The following is a 22,705-nucleotide window of genomic DNA, read 5'->3' as shown; positions in this document are numbered from 1 at the left end:
CTGCTATCTCATTCTCTAGCAGTCCTCTGGCTGAGGAGCTTCAGTGTTCAGTGTGTCTGGATGTGTTCACTGATCCAGTCAGCACTCCATGTGGACACAACTTCTGTAAGAGCTAGCCTATATTGACAGACACACACTAAAATTAGTTTTTATTAGCCCATACCAACATATACATTTGCTAAAATTCTGAGAGCTTTTCAATGTAAGCAACAAGACTAGTTGAGTAGCTAACTTGTGTTTTCCTGGTTTTGTCCAGGTTATTCCAGTTAGACATACGCATTGCAAAACTTGTAAACGTAAATCTTTCTTACATGTCCATCACGTACCTGTGAGTATCAGCTCTGCTCACATTTATCTTTGAATGTTTCTATTCAAATAATCAGTTTTTTAAAGAGTTTAAAGCATCCAGTTTACTTTTATCATTTTTTTTTTTAATCAGTTTAGTTTCACTTTGATGGAAGCCCGCCTTCAACTGCAGTGATGTCATAGAGTAGCTCCTCCCATGTTTCTTCCATGGCATTAAAAGAATTAGTGCCTCATATCAGGTGGGTTTATGCCTGTGTTCTGTGATTTTGTGCAACATCATTTTATATAAAATGATTCTATTGTTACATGTAGGTATGCAAAGCGCACGGAGGAGTATAACAAAATAGTTATTTTAATAATCCATAGGAGAGAAAGGGCACAACCAAACACAAATCCAAACGATAGCAGACAAAGGAATCAGGGGAGAACACAGGACTTAATCAAGAAGAACAGAAACAGGTGTGGAGCTAATTAATCAAAAATAAAAAAATGGAAACTACGCAGGATAAAAGGAAACACAAAACCAAACCAAAACAGATCATAAGCATAAAAGTTTGCCCCCTCCCAGAATGGCACGTCCTCGTGTCGACAAAAGTCCAACAGAGGTGGGAGGGTGGGGGTTCAGGAGGTGGGAGTGGGGCAGGCAATGGAAAGGGACCATAATCCATAGTGCCAGGGTGAAGTGGATGGAGGTCGGAGCCCGGAGCAGGAGGAGCCAGATATAACTCCAAAGGCCAGCCAGGATAGTGGTCCACGGAGGAGTCGACGGCAGGAGAAGGAGCTGACAACACCAGGGGGCCGACTGACGGAGACTGAGCCGATGCATGAGGAGCCCAGGATGGAGCAGAGCAGAAGGAGACCCAGGGTGACACTGAGGAACCGGAGGGCCAAGGCGGGGCTCCGGAAGAATGCGGTGGAGCGACTGAGGATGGAGGCGGGAAGGAAGAGCCTGACAGAGCCAGAGCGATGAAGTGACAAGGCAAAGCCAGAGGTGTGGAGTCCCAAGGTGGCAGATGGTTGACGACTGACCAAGGAGGAGCCAGAGGGACGAGGGAGCCCGGTGGAGACGAGGGAACCAGGTGCCATGGTGGAGCCGATTTTAATTATGAATTCACAAGCAACATAATCTAGAAAGAGCTAAAGTGCTTCATTCAGATACTATTTAAATTTGTTTCATTATTATTTAAAATGCAATTTTACTTTTACAAGTAAAGAGAAAAATAACAACATTTTGTGGATGTTCACTTTTTGCAGTCCTAAAAAAATTAACTAATTTAGAAGGAACAAATTACATTATGCCCCTACATCTATGTTTTTTTTCCCCAAATGATGAAAATGTGTGAATTCATTCATTGCTTTTAAAAGATGAGATAATCAAAGGGGCTGAATTTGTGCCTTTTTCATTACGACATGGGCTGAATAAAGGATACAGTTTCTCAGTGAAAGACTGACCAGTGAAAGAGTAGATATGAGATCTGGACTCCACATCATAGAAGGAGACCAGACCCTCCTCATAATCCACAAACACCCCCACCTTCTGTGGCTTCACTCTCAGAGACAGAAGCACATAGGAATCAGTAAAAACCCAATATTCATTCTCATTCCACAGACCCAAAACCCAGAATCCATCCTGAGGACTCACAGTGACATTTCCCTTCCTGTTAATAGATTCTCTGGCCACTCCTAAATCCCACTTAGCCTTTTTATTCACCTGCACCTCAAAATAAAATCTTCCTGAGGAGAATCCATCTTTTCCCAGGACACAGGTGCAGTGATCAAACCTCTCTTGGTTGTTTGGGAGCTTTTGTTTAATGTCTCCGTGTATCACTTGTTTTCCATCATTAGACAGGATGAGATTTGGATGAGCTGTATCAGGATCCAGAGTCACATCCACTGAGAGAGAGATCAGATAATATGAATCACATCTTCACAATACATATACAGTATCTTTATGTGCTTAATATTTAATATTCAGTATGCACTGATGTATTGTATGTGAATGTTTGTGTAATTTTTACTGTTTGAGAGAACAGATCACTCATTGTATCCCTACCTGCAAACTGCTGCATCCTCATCAACACTGTGAAGACAAATAATAATATGATGATAAAGAGGTCTTAACATTCATAAATTACAGGAGCTGTGTTTCATTGACATCTATATCACTGACACTAGAAACTATTAAACAAATATACATGCCGCACGCGCACGCAAACACACACACACACACACACACACACACACACACACACACACACACACACACACACAAAATGGGCCTCATTCATGAAACACGAGCAGAATTAATTTTTGTGTAAATCGTTCAATAAAGATGTTCTGACTAAACTTTCGAATTCATGAAAATGTTTGTATTTTCAAAATGTTAGTTGGTATGAAAGAAATGTACACCTGCTCCCTACCACTTGTAAATGGTGCGTATAACGCTCTGTGTTCTTTTTGGCAAACTGATGACACTGAATTTTGATGCACTACCATAATAATTACAAGTTCATTTGCCCTTGCCAACCATTTTTTTTTTTGTTTGTTTGTTTGTTTGTTTTTTAGGTTGATAACTGTAAAATGCAGCGCTCGTCACTGTCACTATTTACCCAGCCGTAAATAGAGGACAGGTGGGACAAATAACGACCAACCATCCTGCTTGTACAACGACTGCTTACAATGAAGAATTCAGTATTACTGGTTACTGATTTTTTATATTTAGTAAAATTCTTTAAAATGAGATACTATAGTAATACGTTGTCGCCGTGGATATTCCAAATCATAGCAACTAAAGCGTCTCAGCTGGAAAAACGCTGTGCCACAAAAGCATTCTCAACCGCCACCAGCTGGTCGTTTACAGAAGAGCGCCTGCCATTTTTTCAGCAGGCTAAAAACTCTTTGGTGGACACACGTTATTGAATATTTATTGTTAGGCATATGGCCTATTAGTTTTTTTTTTCATTTATGCAATATACCTTAAGCCAAACCTGTGAAAGAAGACCAGAATATTCCACTGTGCTCCTGGACAAGAAATTTACGTAGCTGTAATTTATAGGCTGGGATTATGCTAATTGTGAATGAGACTGCACAAGCGCCATATTTACCAGAGATTGTAATTCATTAACATACAAATGTTTAACTAACAAATCGGACGTTTACGAAGTGTTAGTGAATCCGGAGGAAAGTTTTCGGGGAGGTCAGTTTTACACGCAAATTTCTCAGAATTTACTCATATATTTACGAATGTTTCATGAATGAGGCGCATTGTGTGAACGTGTTTTATGGAGACATTCCACAAACAATGATTTTTATACTGTAAAAATTGTATTTTCTATGCCCTTACCCTAAACCTGCCCCTCACAGAAAACGTTCTGCTATTTTAGATTTTCAAAAAGATAATTCTGGGGTGCGTTTCCCATAAAGCGACATAACCTGCTGATTAACCACCATAGTACAATGCATTGTTGTTGAAATGAACTAGCTAGTTACGACTGTTTCCCGAACACGGTCGCATCTCCATCGTTTGAACCACATTAGTTCAACAACATAGAGCCATTGTTAATGACGTCACACGCATGTGGTGGAGGAATAACTTCTGCTATTTAACCTATTAGACATCTCTAAGATACTGCTGTATTGAACATGGCACCTGATGACTAATTTAAAATTTTTTGTTCCTTGTCACTTTGCTTTATTTGATGTTTGATTCATCGCGGGTTCCCTCTTATGTCATACTCCGGGGTTCCCTTAGGCATTTATGGACATGTGCACTCTTCAAAAACTGCGCTTATTGAGGACGCACAAAAATACATAGATTAAAATGTATTTATATTAAGATAGAATGGAATATATAGATTGTACTGGATGTTAGCTTGCTTATTGTGCCCAAGAACATATTTATTTAAGCCCATATCCCTTGCTAACAAGATGTACAAGATGCTTCTAATCACAGGTTGAGAGCTGTAGTTCCAGCCATGTAAGTTTGCAATGCTGTTTGCGAATGTTCGTTTGAACTATAGTTTCGGGAAACACAGAATCATTGAACTATGTTGGTAATGACGGAACTTGCGACCATAGTTGGGTAACAATGCTTTTGGGAAACGCACCTCTGTATGATTTGTAGGCTTGTTTTCTTATGGGGACCAAGAAATGTCCCAACAAGGTCAAAATTTACTGGTTTTACTATACTGTTTGTTCCCCATAATTCCAGGTACACACACACACACACAAACACACACACACACACACACACACACACACATACTTTCACACCCCTGGACTGTTTTTGCTGTTTTCATCCCTCACGTGCTCTTTGTGACCTACGGTGCGTTCCAAACGGGATATAACGCCCTTCAAAACAATTATGGCGGCCATATTGAAGAGTCGTTCCAAACCGAAGTGCTCAAAACTGGCCACTTCAAAGGGCCCTTCGGAATGAAGGATTTCAAAGAGTACAACTGATGGACACTTTGCGCTCCCATGATCCTTTGCGGAGATTCTTTGCATGATGATGGCGCCTCTGTGTGAGCATGGGATGATGACACAGAAGGGCACTTCAAAAAACAGTCGTTTGGTCCCCTACACCCTTCAACTCTTCGAAGCTCTCACTCTGGAGGGTAAAACCTTTGATGGGATTAGGGCATAGGGATGAGCCCTTCCGAATGGAACTTAAGGCTAGTTTCTGTCTCCCATTGATTGTCATTTAGTTCAGGTGTGTCTTGTCTATTATCCTCGTTTACCAATGTACTTAAGCCCTAGTCTGTGCTGTCTGTTTGTGTCCAGTCTACTTGGTTCCTATGTGTGCATCCTGCCTGTCCATCCTGACCTGGATTGTTTTTTTTACCCTAATGTGCTCTTTTCCCTTTTTAAATATTGATTTCCTTGCAAAACACCATAACTGCTAAAAGAAACTGTGTGCTGTATTTGATATTGACCTACCAGTTTGACTGAGTTTCTGGTCTAGAGTTTCCTGCAGCTGAGTCAGAGCTCTCCTTAGAGTCTCCACACTCACATCAGTGTTCATACTGATCTCAGGCCAGTTCCTGGTGTGTGGAGGACTGCACAGGGATGGATCAATCTACAGCAGGAGAGAGGAGAAATCCCTCAGCTTGAGGAGTGTGAGTGTTGTTCTGTGATGTGAGCAGACAGAGAGACACTGACCTGTAGGAGCTGGAGGTGATCCTCAGTGTGTAAGAGATGATCCAGCTCAGTGTCTCTCATCTTGAGCTCAGAGATTTCCTGCTGCAGCTCTTGAATGAGCTCTTCATCCTGTTTCTCTGCTGCTTTCTGCTTCTCCTCCATCATCTCCAGCAGCTCAGCCTGACATCTCTCAATGGAGCGCATCAGAACACTGAAGAGCTCAGCACTTGCTATTTTCTCTCGCTCTGCGCTTTTCTGAAAATGAATTTTTTTATTAAATCAGCTTTATCACTTAAGAACATTATTCATCAAATATTGAACACACTCACTTTTCTGAGTTTTGCTGAGTGGCTGATGTCCTGAATCTTCCTAATTCTTTCCTGGATAATCTGCTGCACATCTTTCTGTGTCTTCACCAGCTGAGCCTAGAGACAGACATGAACATATTTTATATTTCATCAGGACATATTTTATTACTTTTCTTAAAGGGATAGTTCACCCGAAAATTTTAATTTGATTTTCATCTGCTTAACCCCAGGACATCCAAGATGTAGGTGACTTTGTTTCTTCAGTAGAACACAAACAAATATTTTTAACTCAAACCGTTGCAGTCCGTCAGTAATATAATGACAGTGAATAGGAATCATGGCTTTGAGAGTCAAAAAAACATACACAAACAAAACCAAATTAAACCCTGTGGCTCATGACGATACATTGATGTGTACCGACAGGAAACGATCGATGTCCAAGAAACTGAACAGTATTTATATTGTTTTTTTTTTACCTCTGATTCACCGAACTGCCCTGACAGCGTCCTGGGCGCGTTCTCAACAGCTTATGCGTGACGTGTCTTCTTCTTCTTCTTGCTTTACGGCGGATCGCAGACTTATAAATGCATTACCACCACCTATCTCTCAAATGCACTTATAAGGCTGCGATCCGCCATAAAACAAGAAGAAGAAGACACATTATGTGCCGGCTATTTAGAACACACTCAGGACACACTCAGGACAGTTCGGACATTGCAGTGAATCAGAGGTAAAAAAAACAATATAAATAATGGTCAGTTTCTTGCACAGACTGATCGTTTCGTGTCTTTACACATCAATGTATCGTCACAAGCCGCAGGGTTTAATTTGGTTTTGTTTGTGTATGTTTTTTTGACTCTCAAACCTTGATTCCCATTCACTTACATTATATGTCTGACAGACTGCAACGGTTTGAGTTAAAAATCTTGTTTTGTGTTCTACTGAAGAAACAAAGTCACCTACATCTTGGATGCCCTGGGGGTAAGCAGATAAACATCAAATTTTCATTTTTGTGTGAACGATCCCTTTAACATGTATTTTCCATTTCTGACAAAAGATATTGTTGGAATATTTAAAACCAGATTATTGAAGTATGTTTATTGTATTGTAAGTAACTCGTGCCTTCTTCTTTTTACTCTCCTCCTCTAGAGGAACAGTGTTGTGAGTCTTGTGGTCTCCATCAGTGCAAAACACACACACACGTGTCTGATCATCTCTACAGAACAGCTCCAGAGGTCTCTCGTGTTTCTGGCATATATAGTAATTTATATTCTCCACAGGGTCCATCAGTTTGTGTTTCTTTAAGTTTGGGACTCTCTGATGAGGCTCCAGGTGAGTTTCACAGTAAGAGTTTTGACACACCAGACAGGACTTCAGAGCTTTCAGCTTTCTTTCATCACAGATGTCACAGAGAACTTCAGTTTTACTCAGAGTGAACTTTTCTTGAAAGAGTTGTACAAGCTGTCTAAGTGCAGTGTTGATCTTGAGGTTGGGTCTTTTACTGAATGTGTCTTTACACAATGGACATTTGCACTCCTGACTGTTGTCCCAGAACTGGTTCAAGCAGCTCTTACAGAAGTTGTGTCCACATGGAGTGCTGACTGGATCAGTGAACACATCCAGACACACTGAACACTGAAGCTCCTCAGCCAGAGGACCACTGGAGGATGACAAAGCTGAAAAGGAAAGAAATAATAAAAAAAAATGTATCACCTGCAGTTTACGGCTACACATAAAAAAAAAACTTAAGCGATATCACACAGTCAGTATTGCTGTTCCAAATATCAGTCAGTTCCGAATATCTGTCACAGCTGACCTTACATTAAAACCAACAGAATAAATTTTATAACAACAGATCAATAAACAGGAAATTAATATCAAGCAACTTGCATTTTAGATACAGTGTAGTCAGTTAATGTTTCTATTTTGCGCTGCCCAGAGCCTCCGCCAATCAAAATAGCTCTAAACAGGACCAAACAATAAATGGGGGCTGTTCTCACAGAACGTACTCTGTGTTAGGTCTATTCCATTATTTTTAAATGTAAACATGCATCTTTTATAATTGCGCTCACATCTCTTCTTGAGTTTCACGCAAAATATGTGCTAAAACAAGGCACTTAAGCTAAAAAATGTTCAATATATAACCTAGAAACTAACAATTAAAGTTGATATTGTTGCTATTATTATTATCTTGGTTACTGACTTACATGGAGGTTTATCCGTATGTTGTCTCCTGGTTTGACTTGGTGAAGTTGGTACAAATTCTGCCATTGCTCTTCTTCTCTATGTCTTTGCAGGAAAAGGCCATAACACAATTTTATTTCACAGGATAAAATCTGTTCATCACTTTCACTTGTTACCTCCAAATTTCTCAAATAAAGCCAATGCAGTTATATTTTAACGTTTCTAACAAGTCTGCTAATATTTTTATACTACTATGAATTAATATATAATATCAAAACTGCTACAATACATATAAAATTCTTGGATGTGAAAGAGATTCTCTTTCTTGAATACAGCAATAAAATGACATAAATAAGTGTTTTGCATTAGATTAAACATTTTGATGAATTCAATTCAGCTCAATATATGGAATTATTTAGATTTTTTTATTCAATGACACGCAGTTGTTACTGTGTTTAGTCCACTGAACTATATAATGACTTTGTTTTTATCAGTTCTCTGTTATAGATCAGGAAATATACTCATACAGATCTTTTACTGATTTAGTCAGTAGTTCACAAGCTTCCTGTTTATTTAAATCACGCTTTACAACCCTAACAACACATTTTTTTTTTTATTTTTTTTTTCAAAAATCTGAGACATTTTCATACTACACAACTAAACTAGTCGAATAGTTGCTACGGTGCTTCAGCCTGATTTTGCCTAGTTTTAGTTAGACAAAGAAGCTTAATCACACAGGCTGCTTGTTTAAATTTCTCTCGGATGTCAATCACATACCTGCGATTATCAGCTGTGTTCACATTCGTCTTTGCACGTCATAGAAATACATAAGCTTATTCTTTATTAAAAACCTTAAAACCAACACAGATTGTTGTTCATAAGTTTAGTTTCACTTTCACATTAGTTCTTCCTGGTGGTAATAGGTAGAGTCAAATCTGACGTACACTCAAGATCTGATTACCATATTTGCGGTGCTTGGCTTTTTGTTTTACGGCAAACTCACACTACAGATCTTTTGGCCTGAATTTTGCTGTCGCAGATATTGTAGTGTGAGCGCAATGACAGCCAATCACAGTGCAGATTATATAAATGGAAAAAGATTTGTGAATATTTTACATTGCACGATTTTCTGCAGTACTGACTGTCCTTGCATCCCACGTATTCCTATAGTTTCTAGCAGATTCTCTTTTTTTCCTTTTTTTTTCTTCAGATAAAATAGTCCAAGTGCACAGACTTGAACTGCAAATTAAAGAAATGTCCTAATCGCTGTATTTTTTCGTGAGGATTTACGTGAGAAAAACGTAATCCTGAAGACCTCATTAGCTTGTTCAGGCATGTTAGAGCTAAACTCTGCAGGAAAGTGGACCTCGAGGGCCAGAGTTGAGGATCCCTGACAGCATGTGAATTCTGACTCTTTCTGTCCCAGAAGGCATTAGAATTGAAATACTCATCCCCAAAGATTTTTTTTTTTTTTCAGTTCAAATTTATCATTGTAAATATGTCCAATAATATTGAATAATTGTACTATAACTATGGATTCCCATATCTTTGTAGCAACAGCTCCATATAGCTGGCAAAGCTCCAGAGTTTACTATGAACTTGTGGACAAAGTTCCACAAATTCCAGCATGAATTATTATTGACAATTACAGACTCACCTAGTTCATTCATACCAACACCAAACAGAGCCACCATATTTTGTCAAATAAAGCATACATGTAGCCCGGAAACTTTAAGGCATTTCAACTAACAGCAATTATGTGACAAAAAAGCAACTAGACATCATGCATTTTCAATGACAGTTGGCGATATCCGGTGAAACAAACAACAGCAACTGCTGGTGAAGCACAACCTGGAGCAGATTTCAATGAGCAATGACATGATGTAGTGACTTCCAATGGGGGTCAAGGCACTTAAATGCAGCATAATTTTGTGTTTATCAACTGGGGGGCAGCTACACAACTTCACAAATCAGCAGAACTTGCAACAATAATGTAAAACACAATATAAAAAAACAACAACAAGATGTTGTTCTGTCAACTGGTCTATAATTTAATCACACTGATCCCAGGCCAGAGGGATATCCTTATGACTTCTTATAAGTTTAACTAATAAGATGTCATGGAATAAGATTAGTCTAAGAGAGCAACTTCAGTGAAAATGGGCTAATCCATACAATTCTCCCCTACAGCATATTACATTTTTGAGACAACATATTATTTGAAAGTTTGCAAGACAAAAAAGTAGGTTTGTAACCCCTTTAACAGCAAAGTACATCTTTTATGAAGCCCCTCCCTCAGAAATACGCAATGGGCTCAGATTGGTTAGCTGGTCCAGTGTGTTGTGATTGGCTAAACCGTTCTAGGAATTCTGTTTGGGGGAACTAAATTAGCTCCTACTTTAGAGTATAGGGTCTAAAACAGTTCTATAGGAACTACCAGTGACATAAGTGTACGCTGATTGGTCAAACGCATATGAAACACCAGCGACATGACATTTTTAAACAGCCATGTAAAAATACTTACTCCAAGCACATGAAAAGCAGCGATAACGGCATTTACCTGTTATTCAATTCAATTCAATTAAATTCAAGTTTATTTGTATATCGCTTTTTACGATACAAATCATTACAAAGCAACTTTACAGAAAATTAAGTTTCTACAATATTAGTAGTAGCTTATCAGTAGTGACTGTCAGTTCATGTGCATATGGCAGAAATGTTCAGAAAAATCAATAAAAGACGTAAACAAACAGACGATAAACACTATTAACAGCAATTATGCAATCAAACTTATAGCAAAATGTGGAAGTTCTGTATGTTGTCTCTGGGTTAGCATCATCTGAGGTCCTCTGAGGGGCTGGCATCATCTCTTCTCAGGTGTTCTGGATCCAGACTGGAGCTTGTGTAAATCCTAGTTACCACGGGATGTAAATCCTAGTTACCACGGGATGTAAATCCCGTGGCAAAGCAGAGAAACAAATAGAGACATAATTAGCGTAGCTGCTGTTCCAGCCAAGTAAAATTAATTAGTTTAACCCAAGCTAAAGAATAATAATGCACAATTACTCAGATATAACTGCAAAATTATGAGATGAATTATTTGAATGCTTGGCCAAAGAGGTGTGTTTTTAATCTAGATTTAAACAGAGGAAGTGTGTCTGAACCCCGAACATTATCAGGAAGGCTATTCCAGAGTTTGGGAGCCAAATGCGAAAAAGCTCTACCTCCTTTAGTGGACTTTGCTATCCAAGGTACTATCAAAAGTCCAGCGTTTTGTGACCTTAGGGAGCTTGATGGGTTGTAGCGTGGTAGAAGACTAGTTAGGTACGCAGGAGCTAAGCCATTAAGGGCCTTATAAGTAAGTAATAATATTTTGTAACTGATACGGAACTTAATAGGTAGCCAGTGAAGAGACTGTAGTATTGGGGTAATATGATCATATTTTCTTGACCAGGTAAGGACTCTAGGTGCTGCATTTTGGACTACCTGTAGCTTGTTTATTGAGGATGCAGGACAACCACCTAGCAGTGCATTACAATAGTCCAGTCTAGAGGTCATGAATGCATGAACTAGCTTTTCTGCATCAGGAACAGGTAACATGTTTTGTAGCTTGGCAATGTTTCTAAGATGGAAGAATGCTGTTTTTGTAACATGGGAAATATGATTTTCAAAAGACAAGTTACTGTCTAATATAACACCCAGATTTTTGACAGTAGAGGAAGTAACAGTACTTCCGTCTAATTGCAAATTGTAATCTACGAGATTCTGTGTAATGTTTTCTGGTCCAATAAGTAATATCTCTGACTTATCTGAATTTAATAGGAGAAAATTATTGGTCATCCAATCTTTTACATTTTTAACACACTCTGTTAGCTTAGATAATTTTGAAGTTTCACCTGGTCTTGTTGAGATATATAGTTGAGTATCATCAGCATAACAGTGGAAACTAATCCCGTATTTTCTAATGATATTACCAAGGGGCAACATGTATATTGAAAATAGCAGAGGACCTAGGACAGATCCTTGTGGCACTCCATATTTTACTGGTGATAAATGAGATGACTCCCCATTTAGATAAACAAAGTGGTAGCGATCGGACAGGTAGGATCTAAACCATCTTAAAGCCTGCCCTTGGATACCTGTATAGTTTTGTAATCTATCTATGAGTATGTCGTGATCTATGGTGTCGAACGCAACACTAAGATCAAGTAAAACTAGCAATGAGATGCAGCCTTGATCTGAAGCAAGTCATTTGTAATTTTAACAAATGCAGTTTCTGTGCTATGATCTGCAGTGTTGTGTTCTTTTCTCAGCCTCGATATGTAACACTGAAAGTTGTCAGGAGATTTTGTCTCTTAGCCCAACTTTTTGCTCTTTCAGTTGTGTAAATTGTGCATTTACATTCCATCTCCATTATCACAAAACCCAAAACATACAACAAAAACAGCTCCGATCATGGCGTTCTCCATTCACCGGTTGTTTTTGTTTGTCGTTGTCAGTCACTTCTAAGTTCCTGCTGCCAGTGCGAATGCAGCCAGAAAAACAGCCAGAGGGAGAAATTGGTTCTCTAGGAACCACCCTGCTGGCTTGTTCCTAGAACTAAGTTGCTAGAAGTATGCGGTGCGAAAGCCCCTATTGGCATCGTCTATATTGCTTATCAATTTGAACCCAATTGAGACCCAGAGAATATTACTGAAGAAGATTGTGCATAACCTGTGCAAGCACGGCTCTTCATGGTATGTTTTTAGTTTGTTGTTGTCTCATATTTTAGATACGCTGTTATTTGTAAATGCTACTGCTTCTGTTAGCTTTTAATATATGGTTTTATCCTGATTAAAGCTTTAATACAGCATGGCAACCACATGTGCGTCCATGTTTAATGCTTCTCATAGCTATGTGAAAATAAGTGTATAAATGAAACAGTTCATTGTTGTAGCAGAGCCGATGATCTGAATGAGCATGCTGATCATTCATGAGCTGATGATCTTTGCTGCATGTTCCCGGGGGCGGGGTTTATCTGGGTTTGTGACATAACAAACCCGGGAAGTAGCTCATTGTAGTCCCTACGAGCCATTTCTGTAGACATTAAACTGCCAGAATTTTAAAAGACGATATCTCCATTTGCATTGAACTTTCATCGCTGCAAATTTGCAGATATTGTTTACGGTCAAACAGCAACATTACACACTAAGGTTAAAAAAGTGAAATCGCAATCAACCACTCCTGTAAGGTGTCCTTGTTACAGTGTAATTATAAGTACTGAGTAATATTAATTAACTAAATGTACAGTACTACTATATGGTTAGGATTAGGGTTTGGTTTAGGGTTACTTGCATGTAATTATGCATAATTAAGTATTATAATAATAGTAAGTACATGTAACATGTGTAACAAGGACACCTTAAAATAAAGTGTTACCCCACAAAAAATAATCTTTTTAAAATCATTGTTCTACAAAACTTTATTTTCATTGTGTATTTGTGGTGCAAATTCATGCATTGTAATTAACAGGTGAAATGATCAGTGGGGCTGAATTTTTACCTTCATCATTACGACATGGGCTGAATAAAGGATAGAGTTTCTCATTGAAAGACTGACCAGTGAAAGAGTAGATATGAGACCTGAACTCCACATCATAAAAAGAGACCAGACCCTCCTCATTATCCACAAACACCCTCACCTTCTGTGGTTTTACTCTCAGAGACAGAGAGACAGAGGGATCAGTATGGGCTCTACAATCATTCTCATTCCACAGAGCCACAGTCCAGAATCCATATTGAGGCCATGCTGAAATCAGTCCCTTCCTGTTAATAGATTCTCTGGCCACTCCTAAATCCCACTCGGTTTTAACCCTGACAGCACCTCAAAATAAAATAAAAGAGAAGACCTCTTTTCCCAGGACAGGGACACAATTATCGAACCTCTCTGGGTTGTTTGGAAGTTCATGCTCAATGTCTCCATGCCTCACTTGTTTCCCATCATCAGACAGGATGAGATTTAGATGAGCTGTATCAGGATTTAGAGTCACATCCACTGAGAGAGAGATCAGAGAACATAAATCACATCGTTACAATACAAATATCTTCGTATTTTTTTCTATTTAATAAAGTGTTCAGTTAGAATATGATTTCAAATTGCTATTGTTTGTAAAGCATTATTGTGTGAGAGAACAGTTCACACATTGTACCTGCATGCTGCTGCATCCTCCTAAACACTGTGAAGACAAATAATAATCAAGAGATTTTAACATTCATGAGAAACTACTACAGTTGTTTTTTTTTCAGACAGGCGTCTGTGTTTCTGCCAATGTTCTTTACTGCTGTCTCTATATTACTCGCATTAAACGCTGCTAAATAAATCTAAAAGTTTGTTTATCCACAGTGTGTCAGGGTTCAGTCATTTCGGTCTAGTGTTATTCATGGTTTTGTGACAGAGCCCTGACACTCTCATCATGTCTTGTTTTTATGTGAGCGCGCAGCTTCACTGTTGAGTTTCAGTTTCGTGTTGGGGTCAGCACACTTGCGTTCCATGTTCTGTCTTGTTGTGGGAGCGTGCAGTTTCGAGTTCGCTCGGCCGTGTGCTCTTCTATCCACTTGTGTTGTGTTTTGTGTAGTACACGGTTTGTGTTCGGCCGTGTGCTTCTTTTGATGTCTTGTGTTGTTGTTGCATGCAGCTCCTGTTATTGGCTGCATGCTTTCGTGTTCTGTTTTGTCTTGTGCTGTGTAGCACACAGTTTGTTTTTTTCACTGCCTGCGTGCTGTCTGGTCTTGTGTGAACACATGGCTTATGAGTATTCTCATTAGCTGTATGTCCGTGTCTTGTTTTGTTTCTCTTACATCACGCAGGCTACATGTGAGTGAGTATCTGTGTTCACATACGTCTTTGAATGTCTAAGAATTAGGCTAGGATATATTATTTATTAAAAAGCTTAAAGATTGTTGTGCATCAATTTAGTTTCACTTTCACTGAAGCCTTCCCTCACCTGCAGTGCTGTCACACAGCAGCTCCTCCTATGTACAGCCAAATAGGCAGTTTGTATATCTCATGTTTGAAAATCACCTACCACTTACACAAAACCTAAGCCAGTAGTGTTAACATGAGCAAATGCGAGATAAAAACCCATTACCTGAAGCCACCATGCCATTTTAGCTTGCTTCTACCAGTCTCAGATCTCTTTTATCGTGACTTCGTAGCCTATTTCTCGACCACTTCATGTAGCAAGTGCAACACTGTACCAGAGCTACCAAACATGTTTGCTACGTCAGAAAAGCAGCAAATATGGAGCTGGTTGTGTGATGCAAATGTCAACATGTTGGCAAATCAGGCACTATGGAAAAAAAAAATGTATTTATTTATTTATTTAAAAATAAATTGATGCTACCTGTAATTATAATTTGTGTGAAAAGACTTACAAGTTGTTGTTGTTTTTACTCCCACTAGCATTGATCTGAGTTGGAAAGTGCAGTGAATTGTATACATTTTCCCATTTCTGTTACATAATTACAGTAATATAGCTACACTATATATTATTATTTCAGTTTTAATCATTGTACTCAAGTAATCATAGTGATCTGGTTCTTCTGAGGATATTTATAGGATATTCTCAAACTGTGCATAGTTTACATTTTATTTGATGTAAAATTGTACAGACTGTGAATAATTATTTTTTTGCAAGGTCTTGATTTTGTTTTGGGGGTGTACTAGAACAGGCTCTCATACTAGGTTGTTCGAAAAACATTACTTTTCACATATTTTACATTTTAACAACACCTCTTTCCCCAGTCTGGCATGAATGGCTCGAATATTTCCTGTGTCAAATGAAGGCCCGCCTTCTGGAATACGAAATGTGCTGTGATTGGTTAGCTGGGCCAGTGTGTGTTGTGATTGGCAGCACTCGGCGCCTTGTTGGGAAATGTCACACCCCTTACCATAGCCGCCTACTTCGAGGTTCAATGTAAATATTGCATTAAAATCAATTTAAGCGTGACTTAAACCTGGATGATTGTAACCACTCTAAGTTCGTCTGCCTTGGGAAAGCTGTGTCTCCGAAATAGTGATAACACTTGTTGCCTTCTCTAGTGCAGCTCAACCAGGTCTCATCCCATTCGATGATATCACAATCCCCAAAAATATGCATTGTAGTACAAACGAGTCATTTGTTGTACTTTTTGAAAAGTGATTTATGTTACATAAAATATCTCCTTTTGAAGTGGAGTTTGAGCTTTGTAACTTTGCAGATCTTTTTATGCTCGAACAGCAACATTACAGACTAACTAAAGTTGAAAAAGTGACCCCTTTAAGATGCTTCATTTTCATTGTTTATTTCATATGGCTTGTAAAATCATTCATTGAAATTAACAGGTGAGATGATCAGTGGTGCTGAATTTTTACCAGAATCATTTGAAAAGGGGCAAAAATATGGATATATCCTATTAGTGAAAGACTGACCAGTGAAAGAGTAGATATGAGATCTGGACTCCACATCATAGAAGGAGACCAGACCCTCCTCGTAATCCACAAACACCCCCACCTTCTGTGGCTTCACTCTCAGAGACAGAAGCACATAGGAATCAGCACAAGCCCAATATTCATTCTCATTCCACAGACCCACAGTCCAGTATCCGTTCTGAGGACTCACTCTGATCTTTCCCTTCCTGTTAATAGATTCTCTGGCCACTCCTAAATCCCACTTACTCTTTCCCTTCAGCTGCACTTCAAAATAAAATCTTCCTGACAAGAATCCCTCTTTTCCCAGGACAGAGGCACACTTATCAAACCGCTCTGGGTAATCTGGGACTCCATGCTTAATGTCTCCATGTCTCACTTGTTTCCCATCATTAGACAGAATGAGATTTGGATGAGCTGTATCAGGATCCAGAGTCACATCCACTGAGAGAGAGATCACAGAATATGAATCACATTTTACCAATACAAAGATCTCCACATTTTGACGTGTTTGGTAGGATAAAAGTAAACTGTTATGCTTCTGTATGTAGGCTATGTGAAGAGTGAAAAATCACACATTGTACCTGCATACTGCTGCATCCTCCTCAACACTGCAAGTCAAACAATCATAAAACATAAAAAGATTTTCTAATTATTTTTTGTACAAAAATAATGTATTTGCCTCATACATAATTTTACATAGTCCAACAATAACATATCTTATGATGTGCATGCATGCTGTATTTGATATTGACCTACCAGTTTGACTGAGTTTCTGGTCTAGAGTTTCCTGCAGCTGAGTCAGAGCTCTCCTCAGAGTCTCCACACTCACATCAGTGTTCATACTGATCTCAGGCCAGTTCCTGGTGTGTGGAGGACTGCACAGGGATGGATCAATCTACAGCAGGAGAGAGGAGAAATCCCTCAGCTTGAGGAGTGTGAGTGTTGTCCTTTGATGTGAGCAGACAGAGAGACACTGACCTGTAGGAGCTGGAGGTGATCCTCAGTGTGTAAGAGATGATCCAGCTCAGTGTCTCTCATCTTGAGCTCAGTGATTTCCTGCTGCAGCTCTTGAATGAGCTCTTCGTCCTGTTTCTCTGCTGCTTTCTGCTTCTCCTCCATCATCTCCAGCAGCTCAGCCTGACATCTCTCAATGGAGCGCATCAGATCACTGAAGAGCTCAACACTGGCTGCTTTCTCTCGCTCTGTGCTTTTCTGAAATATATATATATATATATATATATATATATATATAATATATTATATATATATATTTTTTTTTTTTTTAACATAATATAGTAAAAAATATCAGGTTGTAAGCTGCAATTAAGGATCCAAGCACAACAGAGGCTAATTAAGAGCTGTCTTGAATTACTCATTAAAGGCCATGGGTCTCCAAACCTGCTCATGAAGGGCTACCTTACTGCAGACTTCAGAGATTGTCTTATTATTGAGATACGAGGGTCCACAGTTAAGCTAACACTTCTCTCAGCAAAACTAATTTTTTTTCTGTGTAAACGTTAAATCCAAAATTATTGTTTAATGGCAAACAAGATAAGCTGTTTGGCTGTCCATTCATTAATGATTAAGTGATGCAATCCATTAAAAAGAAAAAACAGCTTCAGATTTCCTTCCCTGAATACCCCTGTTAAACCCGAAACACACTGTGTGATTTTTGGCTTTTCCAGACAAACGATTGGCATCGTGAAAAAAATTTGATGATTTTTATGATTGTGGCTCCTATTCAGTGTTCTTATGTCATACAGTGAAAAAGACCAAAACATGAGTTTCCAAATTTGTTGTGGTTAATGTCATCTGTGAGCCAAATTTCATAACTTTCCCACAAATAGTTCTATGAGCTGCCAAACAAAAGCATTATTAGATATTGTATATCTTAAACTCACTCTTCTGAGTTCTGTGAAGTATTTAATGTCTTGAATCTTCTTGTTTTTGTCCTGGATCATCTGCTGCACATCTTTCTGTGTCTTCATTAGCTCACTCTACAGACAAGCAGGAGCACACAAATACATTTGATCACTAAATATGGATTTTCCATCTTTTGACAAAATATATAGTTGGAATATTTAAAAACTAAAAGGTTATTGAATTTTTTTTAAAAATATTGTTAGGAACTCATGCCTTCTTCTCTTTACTCTCCTCCTCTAGAGGAACAGTGTTGTGAGTCTTGTGGTCTCCATCAGTGCAAAACACACACACACGTGTCTGATCATCTCTACAGAACAGCTCCAGAGGTCTCTCGTGTTTCTGACAAATATAGTCCTTCATGTTCTCCACAGGGTCCATCAGTTTGTGTTTCTTTAAGCTCAGGACTCTCAGATGAGGCTCCAGGTGAGTTTCACAGTAAGAGGTCTGACACACCAGACAGGACTTCAGAGCTTTCAGCTTTCTTTCATCACAGATGTCACAGAGAACTTCAGATTTACTCAGAATAAACTTTTTCTGAAAGAGCTGCACAACCTCACTAAGTGCAGTGTTGATCTTGAGGTCGGGTCTTTTACTGAATGTTTCTTTACAGAATGGACAGAAGCAGTTCTGAATGTTTTCCCAGCAACGGTTTAAGCAGCTCTTACAGAAGTTGTGTCCACATGGAGTGCTGACTGGATCAGTGAACACATCCAGACACACTGAACATTTAAGCTCCTTAGCTAGAAGACCACTGGATGATGACAAAGCTGAAAAGAAGAGGAATAGTGAAAATGTTTCACCTGTAACTCATGTCTGCAAATATTGGATAATATACAAATAACATTATTACTTGTACAGGAACCAAAACAGGAATTAAGTATCATTGTAAGCAATTGTACAGATCTTATTATGACTTGTTTTATTCAATAATATTTTTAGTAATTAACTTACATGGAGGGTTATCCCTACTGCGTCTGTATTTCCGTGATCTAATTTTTTCCGCCATTGCTTTTCTTTTCTTTAAGCCTTGTAAGAAAAAAAGTCACAGGACATATTTCATTTCATAACATTTTAGGGCTCTATAATTTCCACAATGTGGAAAATGGAATTTACTGTACAATGGACTGTCATGGAATTTGGTGAATTAAGGATGAATAAATTAAAAGTAGTGGTATCAAATCATGATACAATCTAGTGTCTCTGAAGATTCACTTAACAGCATTTCACTAATTAATTTGAGAAAAATTATCATCAGACCATGTACACAAACTGAAAGGCCTTCATGACAACCCATCACAGTGAGCTGAAGTGAAAGTGAAAGTCGTGACATTTGTCAAGTATGGTAACCCATACTCGGAATCGGTGCTCTGCATTTAACCCATCCAAGTGCACACACACAGCAGTGAGAAGTGAACACACACCCGGAGCAGTGGGCAGCTATATATCCAGCGCCCGGGGAGCAACTGGGGGTTCAGTGCCTTGCTCAAGGGCACTTCAGCCATGGGTATTGAGGGTGGAAGAGAGCGCTGTTCATTCACTCCCTCCCACCTACAGCTCCTGCCAGCACCAGGACTTGAACCTCCGACCTTCGGGTCACAAGTCCAATTCTCTAACCCCAGTAGAAAAGATTATAACATACTATTGTAAGTAAAATATTCTTCTCAAATTAATACTATAATTATAATAATTAATTGACTCCCACCATTTTTAATATTAATAAATACATTCTAATAAAAAGTTAACAATTTATGAATTCAATTAGACATGCTTTTTCATTGCTAAAAATGTAATTTAACCAGTTTTTAAAATGGAACTCAGAAAAATAAAAACAGTAAACATTGAATTTGGGAACAATACATAAATTGAGAATAAATAAAATGTATTACATTGAGCCCTAAAATTTTATTATTATTAAACTTGTTAAATTATATAAGTTTTTTTATTTCAAGTAATTAGACATGCTTTCTGACTACTACAACTTATTTTAACGATTAAAACTAAAAGAGAGAGAGAGAGAGGGAGTTCCAATGTCAGTAAAAATTATAAGACGGTTCTTGGAAAACTGGCCTTAAAAAGTTTGAGAACCCCTAAAAAAAAAAAATGCTCTAGTTTAAAAAACTACTAGTTTACCACCAAACGGATCAATGTTTTGATCATGTTTTAATGACAACCAGTATCACTGTACACTACAACCACTCTATTTGTATAATTTTACAGTTAATATTTATTATGATAAAACGTATTAATGCCAGCACTTCGCAAATTAAATTTATGGATGTAAAACAGATCATATTCAATCCTGTATGCAGATCTAACCATATTGACAGATAGCTGAGTAAATGATTCCAAATCAGTTTTTGCAATTCAAAATATCAAATGAATTCATGATCATCATATCCATAACTTACCTGTGAGTGAATATCATGTATTAAAATGCTTCAATTAGTATCATTTTTTTGTTGTTGTTGGTGGTGGTGGTGTTTGTAAAGTGTTAAGCATATTAAAGTCGAAGTTTGCTCCCATCAGACTTTGACCCTGAATCATGTGTCTTTGTGCACAGTTTTATAGAGTGTAGGCCTATTACATAAGGTGCACTGCATACAACTTCAGTGTCATTTATAAAGTATCTGAATTCTGGCTGTTGCTATCCCAGTAAGGCATTCGTATTAAAACCCTTGTTCAAAAAATTCACTGCAAAACTTCTTGTTGATACAGTATTTCACTCACAGTAATGAACAATTTGAAGCCCCATGACTCCCAAAAGGCTCCATGCACAATAGCTGGTGAAGCTCCAATATTTAGTATGTTGTCAGTGAGGTCGTGTTGCTAGCTAGCTAGCTATTTCATGTACAATTCACAATTCCACCTGAAATGTTCTTTATGACACACATTCCCACTAATTCAAATCTATAAACATTTTGTTTACTTTGTTTGTTGTCTATTCACTGAAATTTCACTCAGTACTTACTGATATAAAACTAATGAAAATTTATTTGGAGTACTACTTGTGCACAATGCACATTTCTCAATATTAAGCCTAAAATGCCATATAATTAAACTTTAAAACAGGATTGTATGATCTTTGAATAATATCAGTCTTTAAATGCAAGACATTTAAGTGTACTTGTAATAGTGCCACTTTTAGAACAATCATATATACTTCAGTTTATCTTTAGACTTCAGCTCTACTTCCGCACAATTAAAGTACATTAAGTACAAAATTAGTTGTTCCAATTTAGCAGACTTTGAGTATACCAGTGGTATGTAAATAATATGCAAATGTATTTGTAGTATAGAATGAAATATATTCATTTCAGATACATGTTTTGTATATTTCTTTTACATTAGGGAAGGCATCTGTATAAGTATTTTCAGTCGCCCATTTGGCCAAATTGTTAAGTGGCTGAGATTACTATTTAAGTCAAATTAATCAAATTAACTAAGTTGATGTAAGGGCTTTTTATGTAATATTTTATTTCATTACAATGGATTGTTATTTCTTTTAAACTCATTAATTTAATGTTTTGTTTATATTGCCAGCAAATGCATCCATTTTTTATACACTAAATAAAACTGAATAAAACATTGTTGCCAAAAAGTCACAAGATTTTCTTTTATGAATAAATGTTAAAATAGTGTTCAATACTGTCATCAATGTGTACACACATTTTTATTATAAAAGATTGAGATCAAATGCAAAATTAGATATTATTGAATATTATTGATGATTGTGCCTGTGGCTGCTCCATGCCCTACCCCACCCCAGTCAGAGAGGATGCCGACGGTGACAGAGATGAGATGCTGCCTCTTCTTCATGGACATCTTCCAATGAAGACGTTAACCAAAGTGAGCACTTTTTAAAGGGGTCATGAACTGCCTTCGATTTTTGTACTGTTCTCTGAGGTTCATGTATAACAGTATAAAGATTTTTACATAAAAAAATAATAATAATAATAATAAAACAAAAAAGAAAACCATAATTTAGAGGTAATAAGCTGTTTTCTGTCCTGTTTTTGACCCCCTCATCAGAGCGGTCTGTTTAAATAGGCATGGGGGATTGTAGACTCAGAAGTAAACGCCCACTGCCATAATTGACTAATATGTTTGACAGTGTACATTCTTCATAGATGGAGGCTGCTGTGATTTAGGTAAAAAACGAATAAATACCTCAATACATATCAAACGATAAGAAGAGACAGAGCAATAGTGACCATGTAATGAAAACAGTTACTCACACTTGTGTTGCGACATTACTGTCAGATATAGTCGACACGGCATCTCTTTTAGTTTTGATCTTTTTAAAATTCTGCGTCAAATTGAAAATGAAGTGTACAAAGGACCGAGTTCTTACTGACTATTAATTCACTCTGTCCTAACGTTGGGATCACAAAGAAGGC

At 37.9% G+C, this 22,705-nt stretch overlaps 1 protein-coding gene across 4 annotated transcripts; it reads right to left on the bottom strand.

Moving 5' to 3' along the window:
* Nucleotides 1–1,628: 1,628 nt before the first annotated feature.
* Nucleotides 1,629–20,842, bottom strand: LOC109112679 (E3 ubiquitin-protein ligase TRIM39-like). 4 transcript variants are annotated; one of them, XM_042727192.1, is made up of 8 exons: nt 20,717–20,842; nt 19,260–19,334; nt 6,876–7,429; nt 5,775–5,870; nt 5,467–5,700; nt 5,245–5,383; nt 2,360–2,386; nt 1,629–2,199 (listed from the first exon to the last, which is right to left on the bottom strand). In XM_042727192.1, exons 2-8 carry the CDS (start codon nt 19,312–19,314, stop codon nt 1,652–1,654), a joined length of 1,653 nt encoding a protein of 550 aa, XP_042583126.1. In that variant the 5' UTR covers nt 19,315–19,334; nt 20,717–20,842; the 3' UTR covers nt 1,629–1,651. The 4 variants fall into 4 exon arrangements, with proteins under 4 accessions (XP_042583126.1, XP_018981130.1, XP_042583124.1 ...); XM_019125585.2 differs by lacking the exons at nt 19,260–19,334; nt 20,717–20,842 and adding exons at nt 7,961–8,042; nt 8,715–8,837; XM_042727190.1 differs by lacking the exons at nt 1,629–2,199; nt 2,360–2,386; nt 5,245–5,383; ... (1 more) ...; nt 5,775–5,870; nt 6,876–7,429 and adding exons at nt 16,233–16,826; nt 16,967–16,993; nt 17,142–17,280; ... (1 more) ...; nt 18,287–18,382; nt 18,522–19,075.
* Nucleotides 20,843–22,705: the final 1,863 nt, after the last annotated feature.

Source organism: Cyprinus carpio, chromosome B7, assembly GCF_018340385.1.
Source record: "Cyprinus carpio isolate SPL01 chromosome B7, ASM1834038v1, whole genome shotgun sequence".
Lineage (NCBI taxonomy): Eukaryota > Metazoa > Chordata > Actinopteri > Cypriniformes > Cyprinidae > Cyprinus > Cyprinus carpio.
This window is presented reverse-complemented; position numbering and strand designations above follow the sequence as displayed.

Bases quoted from the DNA above. Each gene is read 5' to 3' on its own strand.
- LOC109112679 (XM_019125585.2), bottom strand. From the start codon at position 8,024: ATGGCAGAATTTGTACCAACTTCACCAAGTCAAACCAGGAGACAACAT. The intron at 5,701-5,774 runs GTGAGTGTGTTC...ATTCATTTTCAG, and splicing joins ACTCAGCAAAACTCAGAAAA to AAAAGCGCAGAGCGAGAGAA. The intron at 2,200-2,359 runs GTAGGGATACAA...TCTCTCTCTCAG, and splicing joins GAGGATGCAGCAGTTTGCAG to TGGATGTGACTCTGGATCCT.